General features: G+C 31.6%; 2 protein-coding genes and 1 long non-coding RNA gene across 3 annotated transcripts; 2 read left to right on the top strand and 1 right to left on the bottom strand.

Annotated features, from left to right (window-relative positions):
• Positions 1-12,493: 12,493 nt before the first annotated feature.
• LOC145007422 (uncharacterized) lies at positions 12,494-15,438 on the bottom strand. Its single transcript, XM_078966360.1, has 8 exons — positions 15,432-15,438; positions 15,137-15,318; positions 14,602-14,672; positions 14,312-14,540; positions 13,772-14,223; positions 13,330-13,501; positions 12,693-12,924; positions 12,494-12,609 (listed from the first exon to the last, which is right to left on the bottom strand). The coding sequence occupies exons 1-8, from the start codon at positions 15,436-15,438 to the stop codon at positions 12,494-12,496; spliced, it is 1,461 nt and encodes a 486-aa protein (XP_078822486.1).
• Positions 15,439-15,559: 121 nt separating this feature from the next.
• On the top strand, positions 15,560-17,186 carry LOC145005651 (pfkB-like carbohydrate kinase family protein). Its single transcript, XM_078964766.1, has 4 exons — positions 15,560-16,317; positions 16,414-16,599; positions 16,673-16,868; positions 16,968-17,186. The coding sequence occupies exons 1-4, from the start codon at positions 15,640-15,642 to the stop codon at positions 17,057-17,059; spliced, it is 1,152 nt and encodes a 383-aa protein (XP_078820892.1). The 5' UTR covers positions 15,560-15,639; the 3' UTR covers positions 17,060-17,186.
• A 106-nt stretch (positions 17,187-17,292) lies between these two features.
• LOC145005652 (uncharacterized) lies at positions 17,293-18,080 on the top strand. Its single transcript, XR_013662642.1, has 3 exons — positions 17,293-17,583; positions 17,673-17,707; positions 17,808-18,080. It is a non-coding gene; the product is annotated as an uncharacterized LOC145005652 (long non-coding RNA).
• Positions 18,081-19,914: the final 1,834 nt, after the last annotated feature.

The following is a 19,914-nucleotide window of genomic DNA, read 5'->3' as shown; positions in this document are numbered from 1 at the left end:
CATCTTTTCAATACCCAGAACCAATTTATGAAGTTCTCTCTCTCTAAAGTCAAAACCCCCACCCCATTATCCTTTAACAAGAATGCAACCCAAAGGAAAATACATAAATACACAAGAATAATTGTTTGACTTTGAGTTGCAACGGAGCTGCTTCTTAACTTTCCGATTCACTTCCATATTTCTTGCAACTGATACCTTTAAACCATCATCCCCAACTCCTTGTTTTTGTTTAACTTTTTAAGCAAGATTAACCCAAAAATTCATATTCTCGCCTAATTTTAGTGGCGTCCATATACCTCCTCTGCTTCTGGCTGCTACCCCAACCTTACCACTTCCTTGTTTTAGGTGCTTTCAACTATATCAATAAAGATTGATGTTTTAATTTTGAGAACAAACCGATTGTTTCTAAATCATTTGTTTCCGAGACCGTTTCCAAACATGGGTAAATTGATTGTTTCCTAATCTAGGTTTCAAATTTATTTCATGAACAAAATCACACATGATGGACCCATATAACAAAAACACACATAACTGATGAAGAATGCGCATTCCAAATCGATGGTAGATGGAGATCGAGAGTTCTAATTTTGTTTTGCTGGATAAAGGAGATGTGGGGTTCCAGATTTGCATCCTCTGTTATGTTCTTGCAAAAAAGAAAATGTTAACAACTACTAAAATCAACAGACCATCCCCTTTTTGAAACTGTTCAGGGGAAGAGAACAAAAATTATTAAATAGTGGCTCTAGTCGTTGAAAGTGGGTAAGGAAAAAAAACGTTGAAGAAATGATGAACATATGGGTTGTTTGGTCTTATTTCACGCAACCCTCCTATTTTACTTTCCCGTCGGCGAGAACGAAGAAAAGGGAAGGGAGTTGGGTTGGGTTGGGTCTAATCGATGAAGGCAATGGCGGAGTAGAGGGTGGTGGGCAGCTGCACTGGTGACGTGGTGGTCGGAGGCGAAAAGGAACTGAGAAACGGTGGTAACACTCGAGGTGCACTCGATTGTTTCTTCCTTCTTACTCGTTTTTCACGCAGCCACAGTGGGAAGGAGGGTAATGGCAGAGTTGTGGGCGGCAGTGGGTGTTCTCTTGGCAAAACCGGAAGGAACAGGGTGGTTGGTAGTCGGAATTTCATTCCCATAACAGCAACTCAGTGGTGGGTTTACTAACGAGGGAGATGGAGGATTGTTATATATATATATATATATATATATATATATATATATATATATATATATATATATATATATATATATATATATATATAGAGAGAGAGACCTTTTATGTTAAAATATTATATTTTCTTTTTTCCTTTTTTTTTATAAATAAGACAAAGTTTTATAAACGGTCATTGTTATAGTAAAATGACGAAAATACCCTTCAGTTAACAGCCAACACTTAACTGAGTGAACCGGAAGGACGAAATGTTAAAAGTTTTGAAACCACATGGACCATCTGTGAGGTTTTTTGAAATTAAGGATTAAACTTGATATTTTTGAAAACCACAACGACCATTTTTAAAGTTGGGAGAATTTCATATATGCCTCTCTTAAACTTTAAAATATCATATTTGCCCATCTTAATTTCTCAATATCATATTTACCCTTCATAAACCTTCAAAATATCATATTTGCCCAAATCCTTTTTTATAATGTTTTTAATGTTTTAAAATCATTTTTTATACCTTAGAATTATTATAATAATTAAAAAATTTAACCATATTATCCTTACGTCTATGATAATGGATGTGAATTTCTAAATTGTTGTAATATCAGCCTTTTGACAGACAAGAAGATTCATTTTCAACCCTTTCTATGAAATTTATATTTTGATTATTTAGTTTTTGTTGTTGTTAATTATTATTATTTTGTAGATGAAGGATATTTTAGATATTACCATTGATATTTTGATGTTTAAAAAGGTCATATGCGATATTTTGATATTTAAGAATGACATATATGATATTTTGATGTTTAAAATACACATATATGATATTTTGAAATTTTATAAAGGGTAAATATGATATTTAGAAATTTTATGAAGGGTAAATATGATATTTAGAAATTAAGTCGGGCAAATATGATATTTTGATGTTTAAGAAGGACATATATAAAATTCTCCCTTTAAAGTTTTGTTTTAAAAATAATTGATTAGGAAAAATAGAAAAAAGCTAGATTTGGAACAACCAACTATGTTCGTTTCAAATTTTCAATTGCAATCGGAAAACTGATTTCAATGGCCATTAAATCATTTTTTGTATTCAGGTTTCATTTTTTTATTTTTGTTAGGGTAAATTACACCAATCGTCCCTCGTGCACATGCCAAAAAGCGTGTTTAGTCCCTATTTTCAAAAATTAACTCTGACCGTCCCTCGTTTGCTTAAAACTTGCTAACTTCGTCCCTGATATGTGTTTTTGTTGCGAATTTAGTCCACTCCACATTTGAAATGACCATTATGCCCTTGGATATTTATTTTTAATTAATTTTAATATTATTTATTATTAATAACAATTAAAAAAACAACTCTCTAATATCTATCTCTCTCACACGTATGAAAAATTGAAAATACCACCACCACCTCCAATGTCTCTCTCCCCCCTCTCTCTCTCTCTCTCTCCCTCTCTCTCTCTCTCTCTCTCTCCCTATCTCTCTCTCTCTCTCTCTCTCCATTCTTCTTCAATACGAAACAAACACACACACAAGAAGCCATCACATTGACTTGAAGAACCTCGAATCACTTCACTCTGACTTGAAGAAGCCATCAGACTACAAACTAAATCCTCAATGAAGCTATAATCTACATCACGAGGTAAATTAGCCATCGTCGACTTACACCATCTATGAGGAAGATGAAGCGGTGGTGGATGGAATCCTCCTCGATTTGGTGACGGTGGACATCACGTTCGTCGATATGATTCTGTCGATCGAAATCCTATTTCTTCTCTTGCAACTCGTTAGTTCCAATTTGCAGGTTTAGGGTTTAGTTAGTTTTGATTTGTAGGTTTAGGGTTTGATCTTTGAGGTTTGATTTTTCCAAATTGTAGGTTTGGGGTCTCGTCGGATCTGTATGGAGGAAAGAGTGGGATAGTTCCAGAAATTGAAGTCGACATCTAAATCATACGTTGGTGGTGGTCGTCGTTCTTTATCAATCGGCGAGTTTAGACCATGGATGGTGATTGGAGAGTCTAGATCAGACAATTTATGTGACATTTATAAAATTACATATTACAGGGATGGAAACTGGCTCCTACGATTCACCGGTGGAAATTTTTGGTTGGTTTGAGATACGAATGATCGCTGATGATGTATCAATTTTTTGAGAGATTATTTTGGTTGTGGATGTATCGATTTCTTGGTGTATGGTCTTGAAGAGGATTTGGAGTCGTGGAGTAATGGATTTGATTTCTTGAGAGATTATTTTGTTTTTTTTTTTAATTTAAAACTGATAAATAAATAAAAGAAATGAAAAAAGAAATTATTAAGGGTAAAATGGTCATTTCATGTCAATAGGGCTACGCATGCAAGAAAAAAACAAATCAGGGACGGTCCGAGTTAATTTTTGAAAATAGGGACTAAACACGCTTTTTGGCATGTGCACGAGGGACGATTGGTGTAATTTACCCTTTTTTTTATTTTTCTATTGTTAATAAGCAATTTGCAAAGATGCAATGTGTAATGTCGAGATTGATTATAGATCACCTCGCTAGGAAAACAATATTGGTTTTTGCAATGGTTGTTATGATATAATTATTTTATAAAAGTTTCCCCGCAATGAAATGGAAATGGTAAAATGTAATAATATTTTGCCAGTGATTAAATCATAAAGAACAAATTACGCGAATGGTTTTTTTTTTTAAAGTAGTCCTTACGAAACCTTTTTCCCTCATATGGTACCCGCGGAACAAACTTTGCACACAAAAGACCCTTTTAACTAACTTTGCTAACAGATTCTGTTAAGTTTTGGTAAATGACAAAAATACCATTTGTTTTATGCACACAGTCCTTTCTCTCTCTCTCTCTCTCTCTCCCAACACCACTAGGTTATGATTTAGGGATTTTCACGATTGCTTAAGTTTTGTTAAATGACAAAAATACCATTTGTTTTATGCACACAGTCCTCTCTCTCCCTCTCTCTCTCTCTCCCAACACCACTAGGTTATGATTTAGGGATTTTCACGATTGCTTCAAAAATTTAAAAGCCAAATTCAGAAATTTGTGGCCAAACTGTGTTTTCGGCGTAACTAAGAACTTTGCACCATGGAAAGATCATTCAGACAAAAGATCAAACACTTGGTGGGCAATAAGATCAGACATGTTTCCCTTTGTTAATTATAGCATTTTACAAAATTGAAAGAACACCTAAAAGCATAAACATCGTTTCTACACCCATTTCCATTCTCATGCTCTTCACTTGCTCATAACCCATTAACCCCTATACCAAAAAAACATAATTTTGAATCGAATATCCAATCACGATGAACAGCATGAAGCAGTTACATAAACAATCAAATGCAAATCAAAGGAGAGATGAAGAAATGTCGACTAGTCAAACCCACCTTACTCACCTAAATCCCTCACCGATATCTCCCAAGATTCATCAATTACATCCTCAAAGAACAACGTATCCTCTTCACCCTAATCAGAATCTTGATCGGTTCCGCCTTCGTCATCCTCAGACCATTGTTTAGCACCATCCGATACTGGTAGGGGATATGAAATCCCATATGTGTAATGGAAGAGAAAGTTCAAGAAGATGAAGTCATCTACCTGTAACTTCCTCGAACTTAGCTCCGGGAACGGGAATGACGATATGAACAATTCTGTAACAAATGATGATGAACAGTTCTATAACAAATGGCGATCCATGAAAAACTGATATTGTGCTTCTTGGTAAACCACACTTTTATCCAAATTCCTTTGTTTTTGATTCTTTTTACAGCCATAGATAAAAGAGGGAAACAATGTGTGTTGGAGAAGAAGATGTTTTAGGGGTGAGTTTTTTTTTTTTTTTCTTTCACTTTGTCTTTAATATGAGAGAGAGAGAGGACCATCTATGTATATAAAACAAAGGGTATTTTTGTCATTTAACAAAACTTAAAAGAATTTGTTAGCAAAGTTAGTCATAGGGGCTTTTTGTGTGCAAGGTTTGCTCCATAGGTACCATCTGAAGGAAAAAAGTTTCATAGTTACTACTTTAGGAAAAAAAAACCAAACCTTAAGGACCATTCGTGTAATTTGTTCAATCATAAAATATATTATAGAAAATAATGTTTTCAAATATAGTGTGAAATTGTAATTATCGGAAATTAAGAAATGCATCAGTTATGCCTTAATTTAGTAAATCTAAAATAAAATTTTGTGATTAAAAAGCCTAAATTCATTTGAAGTTCAACGTAGACCATTTGCATTTGTCATTCCATATCAAGCCTTACATAGTAGAAAACTAGAAATGAAAGGAAAAAGAGAAGAAACCTGTATCTTACACAAAACTACATCCATATATTCTAACATAAAAAATAAAAATAAAAGACTTTAAGATATTCTTTCACATAAACAAATATGGAGTATTAGGACACTTATACACGACACTCTTTAGTACTATAAAGTGCCCTAAAAATTTCTACTGAATAGATTGTCCAATTACTGCAATTCCACCACTAACATCACTGCCCAAAATTAGGGGAAGGATGGACTCAAATAGAGAACAATCATAGCCTGCTCGCATATGATAGAGGAAATGAAACATGTATAACTGAACAAACGTCAAAGAGAAAATTGCAAATCAAACCAGAAAGATACATGGATGATAAAATAAATCAGATCAGACAAATACAAAAGTATAAAAGGACACACTGAGATAAAAAAAAATGCATTCAGTCATCAGAACTTGAATTCAACTATATTGCAGTATTCATTTAGAGGGAAAAATGAAACTAAATTTTCATTCACTCATCTTCAATATGTCTTTCAAATCAAAACCCTAAATTAGAAAAACCACATTACATATCTAACTGAATATCCAGAGAAACAATCATCTTTATTTACACTCAACATTAACTTTTATGGCAAAAAAAATTAGGTTAAGGAATGTATTATCTTTTTTTTAGTGAAGAACGTAGAAGGGGGCATAACGATTAGCCACCCAGTTTGCGGAGATGGTAGCAACAATGATGGTGGTGTCGGTGATGATGAGTGGTGACAGGGTTCAATAGCGAGTCAGAGTGTGTGTGTGTGTATATATATATATATATATATGTGTGTGTGTGTGTGTGTGTGTGTATACAGATAGAGAGAGAGAGAGATGCATATATGGATCGTGGTGGGGTTTCATTACAAGAAAACCGATGCAAGGGAATATGGATTACAGTAAAATCCAAAAACAATCGCCTATGCTCTTACCTTTTCCATCCGTAATAAAAGGAAATTGTTAACACATAATAAAGAAAGATGTGCAATAATTGGATCTGTTACATATAGGTCGATGATAAGAGAAAGCAACTGTAGTGGTTAGAGGTGATGAGTGGTGGCAGGGTTAGGGAGTGAGTTAGGGTAGAGAGTGAGAGTGATGGGTCGTGGTGGGTTCTCGTTGCCAGAAAAAGTGCTGTGAGAGCACACAGTTGTTGAATACGGCGATCAAAAACAGCGGGTGTTGCGAGGTTAGAGAGTGGGTGGTGGTAAACTGCCGATGGTAGTTACGACGATGAATCGAGGAGATGATGTGCCATGTTGGCGGTTCTAATTAGGGGTTTTCTTCCTGTTTGAGGGAAAATGTGAGTCTAGAAGGACATAGTTTGGTTTAATTTCTAAAGCGTTAATGTTTAATGTAATTTAATTTTTGAAATAGAAATGTAATATGTGTATTGATTTGTAAGCATAAGTTAATTGTAAATGATGAATAGCTAAACATGAGCCTAAAGTTCGTTGTAATAACAACCATCATTGTCATTATGAGGCAAAGTTCTCTCATCTTCACTTGCCAAAGAGAAAATATAATGTGACCATTTAATAATAGAAAATAATACTTATATTAGGCATCAATGAAATCTGTTATAACGTATAAAATGTTAGGAAGAAATAACGATAATCAAGTAACATGTTTATGGATAATAAAACTCGATTAGGACTTAGGTATGTCTAAGATGGGAATCAATTAAGGTTGAAGGATAACATATGATCAGAGAATATGAGAAAATCGATTATAAAGAACCTTATGAAGGGTAAAAGGAAATCAATAATAGAAAAGGTTAAAAGAGTTTAGAATATTGAAACCTTGAACTTTAATACCATTTCTTATAAATATGATGAACAAATAGAATCAAAAGAAAACACCAAGAGTATAGATACAAACGGAAAGCGACTTCTTATAAATATGATGAACAAATAGAAGCAAAAGAAAACACCAAGAACATAAATACAAGTGGAAACCATTTGTGGGGAAAAACCCACAAGACATAACTTGAATTAATGCTTTGTGGTTACCTCTTTTGAGTATCCACTAAAATTATAATGTTCTTTGTGTCAATTTATTATGCCCGGTGACAATTGTATTCTGTTCGCATTGGGGTGTTTGAAATCTAAACTCGTACGCAATTCATATAAATAATCATGTCATATTGTTCAACCCTAATCCTAGTATGCCAAATCCGGGTATGACCTATCAAATCCGTTTAGTTTACATTACCAACAATTTTTTGGGTCAAAATAAGGTTTGTTGTCACAATCAAGTTCGCAACTCATGCTCATTTAATTAGAGAAAATTCCAAAAAACAAAAAACTAATAAACACATACAAGTTCTAGAAAAATAAATTGACAAACATATAAATTCCAAAAACATAAACCGATAAACACATCCAAGAAGAACTTACAAGTGTTCATAAAAACATATAACAAATGACCATTGTGTGTCCGCGTTGCCAATGGAGATGATCTTGATGAAGTGTATTGTTGCGTATAACCATATGGTATGAAGTTATAAAGATCTAGTGCAAAATGTAAATGCGTCAAATTTGAAAAAAAATAAAAAAATATATATTTTAAATCCTAATATAATATGAGTTTGCGGGTTGACCACTGAATCTGAGTACTAACCCAAACACGACCTGTGTATTAACGAGTTACATAAGTTGCCGGTTGATATGTCAAAAAAATTAACACAAACCATTTATTTGTGTGTTAGACTCGTATCATATTAAATAGTATCACCTTCATTTCAAACTTTATTATAAAATTTTTATAAGAGATGTTATCCCTCTTTTTAGTGAAAACGAGACAGTTTGTTGGAAAATTTTCAAAATAGGATTTTGACCTAAATTAGATGGTTAAAAACATTTTGTCGGTTAAAGTGGCTATTAAGAAAAAACAAAATACAAGAGCTTTAAAATATATACAAATTAAATATTTTTTTAAAATAGGTTATATTGATATTTTTATTTTATTATGTTATTGTAATTACATTATACTTTTTTTTTTTTTAAATATCTTAATAAGTTAATATATTTATATTTCTCCGATTCAAAAATTCTGGACAAACATATCACTATAATTTTATTGTAGTCTATCCCTTCTAGATAATCTGGATCAAACAAAGTGTATTTTTCAATCAAAAAAATCTGGATCAAATAAAATATATTATCTCAATGTATTTTTATTGACATCTTATTGTATTTTTTACGTTTGTGTTAACTAGTATTATCATAAACTATTGTATTATCTATGCTTATCCAAATAATTCAAGTTATGTTAAATATTATCTTGTTATAATTCTAAAGTATTTATTATTGTTCTAGATAAAATAATCATTGTATTTACTATGCTTCATATTAAACATAAAATATTAATTTATTGAATTTTCTCTATAAGAAAAAGTCAATTTATGAAAATATTAACAACCAAATAAATAAATTTGGTTAGTGTTTTTAGCATTCTATATCATTTTTACTTGCTTCATTTTTTCTTGAACTTGTTAAGTTTATCTAATTCAATTTATATTAGGAGTATTTAAAAAAACCCTAAACTCTAAAAGAAAATGTTATTTTTTAATTTAAAAATTATTTTTTTGGGGGTTTTATTCGAATGTATACTTAACATTATTTTTTATTTATTTTTGGTAGACGTTTTTTGTTCATTTATTTGTTTACATTCTTTTAGAGTATGTATACTTAACATTATTTTTTATTTATTTTTGGTAGACGTTTTTTGTAGTTTTTTTTTAATGTTTTATTTGTTTACATTCTTTAATTATAATTTTTTAATATTTTGCTCTTTTATCCGAAACTGGCTTTTAAAAAACTAGATCGTTTGAAACTACATTTTTTTAATACAATTTTGGAATGTTTTTTTTTTTTTTTTTTTTTTTTTTTTTTTTTTTTTTAATTCTTAATTTTTTATTTTGGAATGCTTTTAAATTTCTGACATTTTGTTTCGTTGTGTAAAAATTTTGTTCGTTTATCAACGACAACTATTCTTTACAACTTAGTAATAGTTTTTTTGTAAATTTTTTTACCACTTAGGGGTATTTTCAACTTTTTGACGTTTTGTAAAAAATAATGCAAAAATATCTTAAATGTGAAAAATATAAGTAAATAATTTGAACATTTTACAAAGTTTCAAATAAACTTGAAAAAATAAAAAAAAAACTATACATAAATAATTTTTTCTTGTAAAATCAACAAAAGAAAACATTATATAATTTACATAAAAAATAAAAATAGACCTAATAATAAATAAATACTAAAAAAATATTAAATAATTAAATATCTTAAAGTAAAATTAATATTGATATTAAATAATAAAAAATAAAAAGTTATATTAATTTAATTGATTAGACTATTTCAAAAAACCAACTAATAATCAATTTCGGATCTTGTACTAGTATCATACTGGAATCGGTACTGAACTGTACCGAATTTTAACATACGAGACATTATTCAATACTCTAAAATCATAAAATTCGGGATTCGGTACCAGTAACAATGCTAATACCAAAATCGATACCATTTTTGATATTAATACTGATAATTTTAATTGTGTTCAATACTCGTGATTGGATTCCAATCAAATTCGATTTTTAAAAAATAAAAAATGTTATCCATGGTTACCGATTCCGTTTCATTTTCTAAATGCACAAACAAAAGACAAAACTGCAAAAATGGTCCCTGTTTTATGCATTTTTTTGGGGTTAGTCCAAACCTCGAATTTTTTGGATTGGTGGTCCTTTTGAGGTAGTTTCATTGCGTTTTTGGTCCCTCGGTAACTGAAATAACTGTAATGCCCTTCTGATATTTTTTTAAAATGTTTTTTTCTATTTAATTTAAATGAAAAAGAAAATAAATTATTAAATTGGACCCACATCTCTCTCTCTCTCTCTCTCTCTCTCTCTCTCTCTCTATCTCTATCTATCTATCTATCTCCCAACCGTAAAAGTCCTTTCTTATTTCATTCCTTCACAGTTAATCTTTAATGGCTTCTTCCACAGAACACTGTGTAGATTCGAAGCTGAAGGATTTCCCTAAGTTGTCGATCTATTATGGGTTACTAGTGGAGGACATGTGGTGAGTAGTGACGGGGAAAAAAGTACAGGATGTGAGCAAGGAAAGGGAGACAAGTACCTGCATTTCACTGAGGTCCTCCAGTAACCAAATGTGTTTTTCGACATATAAACTTCTAGTTCAGATCAATATGGACTGATTGATCAAGATGGAAGAAATCAGATAGCTAACCAAATATGTTTTCCAACATAAGAAATCTCCGCCGCCATCCACTAGAATAGATCTCGAACGATATAGGTAGAATTACAAATCCTCCGATCTGAAAATCTTTCAGTCGAAACCCTAGGCATTTCAGTTTGGTTTATTCACCAAGCCAAATTATCATCATCATCATCATCAAAACATGGCATCTCAAAAAATAAAGAGAAAACAATTGAAAAAAGAGATCAATTTTGATGAAATTAAGATGATTCTAAGATTAACCCAGAAGTTTCTGCTACAAAAAGAGCATGATTGAGATCTCATTCGTAAGTAATAATCAACATGCTTGGATCATCCAATGCTCTCTCGATATGTTTATGAGCTGGGTATCCTCTAATACTACTACACTTGTAGTATCCTCTGTGGATTTCGGGGAAGAAATAGTAGAAATTAGAGATGAATTAATGGCGGATTCCAATTCAAACTTTTTGATGGGTAATATATTTTAAGTGTGAAATGGTGAATTAAGATAATAATTTTACCTCGGTTTTCTAAATCATACAACGAAATGAGATTAAATTTGATGTCGATAGTAAGGAGATGAACGAGGGTGATTTGGGGATGAAAATCAATCTGGTGAGCTCGATTCCCAATTGTGGGGAAGGTTGTGTAGAGAGAGAGAGATGTGAGTCCAATTTAGTTATTTATTTTCTTTTTTATTTAAATTAAATAGAAAAAACATTAAAAAAAATATCAGAAATGCATTACAGTTATTTCAGTTTAACGAAGGACAAGAGACAAAAAAAAAAAAAAAAAAAAACGCAACGAAACTACCTCAAATGGACCACCAAACCAAAAAAGTCGAGGTTTAGACTAAGAGGGTGTTTGGCTTAGCTTTTGTGGGGCAAAAGTCATTTTTGTAAAAGGATTTTTTGCAAAAGAACTTTTTATAAAAGTTGTTTTTTAAAAAGTGTTTGGATTAACTTTTGAAGGTAAAAAGTCAAAAGTTAAAGCGTTTGGTTTAACTTTTACATGTAAAATGACTAAAAAGGACATGTTTATATATTTACATTGATTTACTACTTTACGTATATTATTTTATACTTAATATTTTTTTAAATACATATTATAATTTTGTAAACATTTTATAAGAAAATATAAAATATAATTTTTTTTAAAAATATTTGTAATTTTTTGGATTAGAGAATGACAATATAAAATTACTAAGTTCATACAAATTGTAAATAATTCATAAGAGGACCTTTTGTATTAGACCAATACAATATTAAAATTACGTTCATACAAATATAAAATATAAATTACGTTCATACAAATTAAAATATTTCTAATTTTTTTGGATTAGACCATGACAATATTAAAATTACGTTCATACAAATTGTAAATAATTCATAAAACAATATCATAGATAACATTACATTCATCTTCGCAATGTGATTATATCTTGTGCAATAATATCCCGTATTGCTACCATATATAAATCACCATCGCTCGTGCGACATGTACTTGGACCTTCTTCGTAAACATCACTATCAGTATCACCTCGTACGGGATTGTAAGATTCTTGTTGTGCCCTATTAAACGCTTCATCAGACCTACCAACCTTTCTAATGTAGTTATGGATCGCCATCGATGCTATCACAATTTTCACTTGGTTCTTGTACTTGTAATTAACATGCATGTCTCTTAATAACACCCACCTAGCTTTCCACACTCCTAAAGTTCGTTCAATGATATTTCGCAATGATGAGTGGAGATAGTTAAATTTCTCTTTCGGTCCACGAGGTTCACGAATAGCAGCCGTGTGTCCACGTCGAAAATATGGTAAATGATAACGAATATTTGTATGGAGCAAGATACCCTATTGTATTTGGATATCCGGCATCAACAACGTAATATTTATCTGTAAATAAAACAAACATTTATTATTCTTTTCAAACAAGCAGTAAAAAATAAAACTTGTGTTTCAAAAAAAAAAATACTAACCACCCGTTGGATAGGGAAAATTAAGATCTGGTCTCTGTAAGGCTTCATTGAAAATTCTTGTATCATGTGCAGTCCCGTCCCAACCGGCCCAAACAAATGTAAAGCACATGTTAAAATCACAAACAACCATTATAATTTGTGTTGCATATCCCTTTCGACCAATGTACTTCACTTCATCTTTTTGTGGAACCAATGCCCTGACGTGTGTCCCATCTATAGCACCAATGTAATCCTTCAAATTCAAAAATATATCATAAATAAATTATTTGTTAAAGTTTGACTACCAAGATAATAAACACTGGATAATACCGAGGCTTATTTAATATATATTCGGGAACATCATCATTATAGTTTGTGTCTGGCTTGATGATGTCGGCACTCAGTTTTAGTACGGCTTCCAAAACTGTATGGAAATGCTTGTGAATCGTTTCCCCAAATGATTAAAAAATTCTTGCACAAATCTATTGCTACACCCATGAGCCAAAGTCATCAAGAATATTCCTACAGACTCCTCAATAGATACATTTCGTGTTTGTTATAGCCCGTAATTTGTAGTAAGATCTACGCATAACTGTCTAAAAACCGGTACGTTGAGTCTAAACATCTCATAACAACGTCTAGGATGGCCATTTAGTACTTCAGTAATAAACATGTGCCCTGTGCGGTCTGAAGTGTGACATGGCGTACGTAAGTTACGAGCAATCATTATCCCTTTCAAAGCTAATCCACATAACATTTCAAATTCTCTATCCTCTTCCACCCAACATTGTTCATTATCATCGGATGAATTAGAATCATCACTATCTATCCTACATAATACAATTAAAAAGATGTCAACCATTAACACATAATATAAAATGTCAAAATACATAAAGACAAACAATACCACATAATATAAAATGTCAAATACATAATGTCAAAGGACAACACATAATGTCAAAACATAAAACATAAATGTCAAAGCATAACATATATTGCTAAATCATTATTTCATAAGTAACTTAAGAAACTCCATTTTGGTTTCGTCAGTCGTTGGAAACATAAAAGCTTCACGATTTTGTTTTTTCGTGAAGACAAACAATGCTTGTGAAAATTCGTTGGACCCTTCACGAAACTCGGGAAACTTGATGACAATGGCCATGCAATCTGCTATTGTTGGGGAAGGATAATTTTGTGGATAAGTTTGTGTGCTTTTTGATGATATGGCATCCAATAAAGCATCAACTTTTTCTTCATAAATTGAATTTTTACTCTTGGTTGGACGGTTGTTGGAAACAGACTTAGACCTCTTCCTTTTACTTGAACTACTTTCATGGAGACTAGGAAAAAAAGGCCCATCATCATCTAAATTGATTTCATCACTATCTCCTTTGCCCTCCATATTTTCTTCGTTTGGATTGCTATTGTTTTGAAATTGTAACGGAGTCATAGTCTGATCTCCAACGACAACAGAATCCCGAAACAAAGTAGCATATTTCTCATCAAATATGCTCAAATCTGTGTTCCTAAATCTGGCATAATCTTTATTCTCCTGCAAGACAAAAAGATATTATAAATCAAATATGTTCAATCTATATGCAATCATAACTTAAAATAATTAAAAAGAATAGTAATCATACCTTTATTTTCTCCTCCCACCACTCAGGCGACGCATCTACTAGGCTTCTCGTCCCACCGAGTCCGGTTTCAAGCCTCATTAAGCGGTCATAAAGCTTCCACTCTTTTTTCATGTTCTCCCATTTGTTTGTTAGTTGTTTTTTTTCAAGGATGTAACCTGTTTTCTCCTTAATGCGTTTTTGTATATTTTCCCACCCAACTTTATCAAAGGAGCCGGTGGCTTTACGCCCCCTTTTTTTTTTTTTCAATCAAGCATGAATCAACAAACACCATGAAGGTACGATTATCCCACCCAAATTTTGGTTTTTTCATTTTCAAAGATGTTTCACAATCAACAACTGTAGTGTTGTTTTCATCCATTATCTGTGAATTACATATAGTATCAACATTTAAACAACAAACCAATTTCATTAACCATACTAAATGATTTCATTCATTTATCAAAATTCTAATCAAAACAGAAAAACATAATATCACAGAAATTGGTTACCTGTCAACACAATCCCAAAACAAAAAATTTCTATCAGCTTCATATTTCATCAATTTCTCTAATTATTAATCCATATTTCATCAAGTTCACTAATTATTAATCAATATTTCATCCATATTTCATCAATTTCACAAAGGTATGTTAATCACAGAATATCAATTTCAGAAATAGGAGGAACAAATCACAGCAGATGCTAGAGAGAAGAACACTTCAAGGAAAATCGAAAAACTACATGTCTTTGCTACTGAAAATTGGAAATCGACAGCAAGATATTGTAAAATCGACAGAAAGATGTTGTAACATCGGAAATCAACTGGAAAAGAAAAAGAAAACTTACCTGATCGGAGATGGAGACAGAATACACCAGTGTAGCAGGAAGATCGCCGATGTTGCAGGAACGATCGATCGAGCAAGATGCGAGAGAGAAGAAAGTGGGTGAGCGGAGAGAACGAGAGAGTAATGAGGGATATTGTGATTTGATTAGGGTAGGTGGGGTATAAAAGTAATTAATGGTTTTACCTGTTGAAAAGTTAGAAAAAGTCACGATTTTGTAACTTTTCAAAAAAACTTATTTTACTCTGTTGCAAAAGTTGATTATAAAAGTTATTTTATAAAAGTTATTTTCATTTTACCAAACATCTTTTTGGATTTTTTTTTCTAAAAGATAAAATCAAAAATTATTTTAAAAACTAGCCAAACACCCTCTAAAACTTCAAAATTATACATATCATAATAAGGACCATGTTTGCAATTTTGTCTAAACATAATTTACAATTCATTATCGCTCATTGTTGACCTTTATTGACTCGATCACAATTCACAAGTCTACACAGAGGAGCGATGAGTGGCAGCATGACATCGATCTCACCGTCAACACCATGGACCCAACGATCGCAGAGCAACAGCAACCATCGTCAATCTGCTGTAAACCTTAAATCGCCAACCAATTTATCAATCCCCAATTTCATCATCCCTTCAAGAAGAAAGAACCCAAAATCATTCCCATCTCTCATCGTCAACTCTACCACCGAATCCCTAAATCAACCCACCGGAAAATCCACACAGGCACCATTGGTGGTCGTCGGATCAGCCAATGCGGACATCTACGTGGAGATCGATAGGCTTCCCAAAGAGGGAGAGACCGTATCTGCGAAGACCGGGCAAACCCTAGCTGGGGGCAAAGGGGCCAACCAGGCGGTATGTGGCGGAATGCTATCCTACCCGACGTACTTCGTTGGCCAGATCGGAAAGGATGCTCATGGGAAATTGATAATAGAGGCGCTTGAAGGTGGCGGTGTTCATATCGATCATCTGAATGAAGTTTCCGATGAGCCGACTGGACATGCGGTGGTTATGCTTCAATCCGATGGACAGAACTCCATTATAATCGTCGGAGGTGCTAATATGTGTGGTTGGCCTGAAAATCTCGCCAACGATGATCTGGAGACTGTGAAGAATGCCGGGATTGTTTTGCTTCAGAGGGAAATTCCTGATTCGATCAACATTCAAGTCGCAAAGGTGATAAATTTCTGAAATTCAAAATTCTAGAAAACGAATAGCATTATCATCTATCATCTATCATCTATAGTTCTATACTATGCTTTACGATTACAGGCTGCAAGAAGCGCAGGCGTTCCTGTGATTCTCGATGCAGGAGGAATGGATTCACCAATTCCAGTTGAGCTTCTGAAACATGTTGATATTCTGAGTCCAAACGAAAGCGAGCTTGCTCGTTTGACAGGAATGGAAACAGAAAGCTTTGAACAAATCAGCTTAGCTGTAGCTAAATGTCACCAATTAGTAAGCCTTTTTTTTTCAATCATTACTATTTGTATCATAAATTAATTAAACTAATTGTGATTATTGTTATCAGGGTGTTAAAGAAGTACTTGTGAAACTTGGTGGAAGAGGATCTGCTTTATTCACAGAAGGAAAAGAACCAATTAAACAAAGCATCATCGAGGCTAAAAAAGTCATTGACACAACTGGCGCAGGGGATACATTCACTGCTGCTTATGCTGTTGCTTTTGTAGAAGGGAAAACCAAAGTTGAATGCTTGAGATTTGCAGGTGAACATATGCTTCTTATTTATTAAAAATCTTTATTTTTAAATTATATTTTTCACACTATAATTTCTTTTAACGATTTGATGATTTTGTGATTTGCAGCTGCAGCAGCCTCTCTTTGTGTTCAAGTGAAAGGAGCCATTCCAAGCATGCCACATAGGAAAGCCGTCTTGGATCTTCTTCAATCTATTTAGTATTTAGCAGACTGTTGGGTACCTGATTTGTATGGACAGTGTCCAGTTTAACAGACTGTTGTGTACCTGAATAATGTTTGGAATACTTTTCAAAGAAATACAATAAAGAAAAGTAGGATATGATCTATTTTAGTTTTTTCAGTTGCATACCTGATTTACATGAATTGAATGTGGGAAGAATAATCTTTTTGCAGAAACTTTGAGTATTTCCGTTCGACACAAGTCCTGCAAACGGACCCACGTAATGTTTTGAAATTCTTTTTAAAGAAATAAAATAAAAGAAAAGTGGAATCTATTTGGGTCTTTTTTTCTCTCTTTAACTTTTTTGCATGTCCTTTTTGAAGAGCATTATTAATGTACTATATAACTTCCATTATATTAGACAATTCTCTCTCAAACAAGCATCACTATCAAAAATTCACTATTTGAGAAACAAGAAATGGCATTATGTTTCATATTTCTTCTCATGCTTCTACAAACTCATCTCTCTCTTCATTCATCATTGTCCGTACAAAAACATCAAGGTTTCAAATCCAAATCCATCTTTTTTTTTTTTTTTCATCTTTTTCTTTTCATGTCTACAAATATAATGACTTTTTATTTTTATTATCAGATGTAGAGCTTGGAAAATTCAAATTAAACGATAAGGTAAGGGATTATATTCATAATCTCACTGTTTTTCTTTATTGCTTCTTGATTCTTGATGATAATTGTTCATAATTTTTTTTTCTGGTTTTATTTTGTTTAGTCTTTCATGGAAGATAAGAGTAGGAGATTGGAGTTGCATGAGGTACATTCGGGTCCAAATCCCATCAGTAATTCCTTCAAAGAAGAGATCCCTGAAATAAACTTACAAACTGCACCTTGATTATTTTTCTTTTAACTTTTTTTTTATTGGTTAGATTAATAATAAAATGAACATTTTTTAGTGGACAATCAAGATGGTTGTTGTGTAGAATGTGTTTATTCTGGTTTTTAGCAAGTTATAAATTGGTTCTAGGATATGGTATACTTGCAGAAATACTCATAAGTATGTTCTTTTTTTTTTTTTTTTTTTTTGTTAACATGAATAATTTGCAAACATTATTAAATTTGATAATCGCTATTTATAAACATTATTAAATTTTTAAGGTTCTTAAATTCCAAAATTTATAAAACATACATTGTTTTTAATTAGTAATAACAAACATAACCTGAAAACTATTTTTTTTAATTGTCCCATGAATGGTAGAGTGGAAGATTTTTTGATGATTGGAGTATGATTAAGATATTGTTTCAGAGCCAGATTTTTTTCATCATTGGATTATGATAACATATATATGTATATGATTTGTATATCATATGATACTTTTCTAAGGTTAATAAGTAAGCCGGTTTAAATAACTTATTTATTCCGCAGAAACTTTTAGTAACGAAAATAGGATTTGAAATGAAGAATTTTTTTTTTTTTTGGTTCTTTTGGTTTTTGAGACATCAATCTTAGTCAATCACAAGCCAACCTTCGATCTGTGTATAATCTTGTTGGGGAAAAGGAATTTCTTTATTTCGAAATCAACTTTTAACTTGGTCAAGAGAATCTTTAAAAGCAAATAGTTGGAATTAGTTCACTTTTTATATATATATATATATATATATATATATATATATATATATATATATATATATATATATATATATATATATATATATATATATATATATATATATATATTGTGAATTCCCATAAAAAAGAACTTGAAACAACGTCAATGGTGGTAGATTGGTAGTCATGTTTCTATGTCGGCAAAGTTAAATGGCTGTCTTTCATCCCCAAATGTTTGATGTTCATGTCTCCAGAAAATTGCCATAAAGGGGTTGGGTTGATCCATCATTTTTGTCCAACTCTTTTAGATTTATATAATTAAAATATGTGTTAATATGAATGTCAAGAACTATTGAATAACATTATGCTAGGATCAGTGTCGTAAAATTCGTTCAACTCATGCAACATATCGATTTTTGGAAAAATGGTCAAAAGAATTGGAATGGGTAAAATCAGGTAAAATCGGTCTCGGTAATTTTGATTTTCTAAAAATAAACAAGTATAATTGTTTATATCATATATTTAGTTATTTATTAAATTATTTATTGTTTAATTTAATACAAATTTGATGAAAAAATAAAAAAAAAATGCTATGTATTAAATGATTAAATAAAAAATAAAAAATGCATATCACTTTTTTAAACAATTAACACTTTAATATTTGAACATATATATCAATGTTTTAAAAATCGATTTGAATCGGAAACCGCGGAAAAAAATGGTTTAACTAGCACTAGTTTATGTCGATTTCTGCATCGGAACGAACCGATCGGTTTTTACAAAAACTGATTGAGCTAATTGTATCGTTAACACTCGATTTAACCAGTTAAATTAAATAAAAACATATGAAAATGAGTCAATTGGTATAAAAGACTTTGGTGATTTTTTCACACCTATCTAAACTTCTTTTATCATCATGTACATCTTTTGTTTGATAATCGTTCTTTGCAATTCTAAAAAGTGAACATGAAAATCATTTAAATATGAGTTAATCATATAACATTTGACTTGATTTTTAGTATTCATATTAGCCAACCTTACATACATCAAAATAACAAAAAACTCCTATGCATTAGATATTTTATAACTTTTTCTACATGGTTCAAATAGTGTGGTTTTATTACTAAAAAAAATAAATGTTGTGCAGTAAAATAAAAGAGAATATAAATTTCTGAAAACTAGACCCAACAAACCGGTTCAACTAAAAAGTCACTTTTTAAAATTGTAACATACACTTACAATGTTAAAACTTTATACAGTTATAAATAACTTT

This window comes from Lactuca saligna, chromosome 7, assembly GCF_052625555.1.
Source record: "Lactuca saligna cultivar CGN05327 chromosome 7, ASM5262555v1, whole genome shotgun sequence".
Lineage (NCBI taxonomy): Eukaryota > Viridiplantae > Streptophyta > Magnoliopsida > Asterales > Asteraceae > Lactuca > Lactuca saligna.
Note: the sequence above shows the minus strand (reverse complement) of the source record. Positions and strands in the feature narration are given on the sequence as shown.

Coding starts and splice junctions, on each gene's coding strand:
- LOC145007422 (XM_078966360.1), bottom strand. Junction 13,502..13,771: donor AACGAATTTTCACAAGCATT/GTTTGTCTTCAC, acceptor TGTATTATGTAG/GATAGATAGTGATGATTCTA. Junction 12,925..13,329: donor GGCACATGTTTATTACTGAA/GTACTAAATGGC, acceptor TTGAATTTGAAG/GATTACATTGGTGCTATAGA.
- LOC145005651 (XM_078964766.1), top strand. CDS start 15,640: ATGAGTGGCAGCATGACATCGATCTCACCGTCAACACCATGGACCCAA. Junction 16,318..16,413: donor TCAACATTCAAGTCGCAAAG/GTGATAAATTTC, acceptor TTACGATTACAG/GCTGCAAGAAGCGCAGGCGT. Junction 16,869..16,967: donor TGAATGCTTGAGATTTGCAG/GTGAACATATGC, acceptor TGTGATTTGCAG/CTGCAGCAGCCTCTCTTTGT.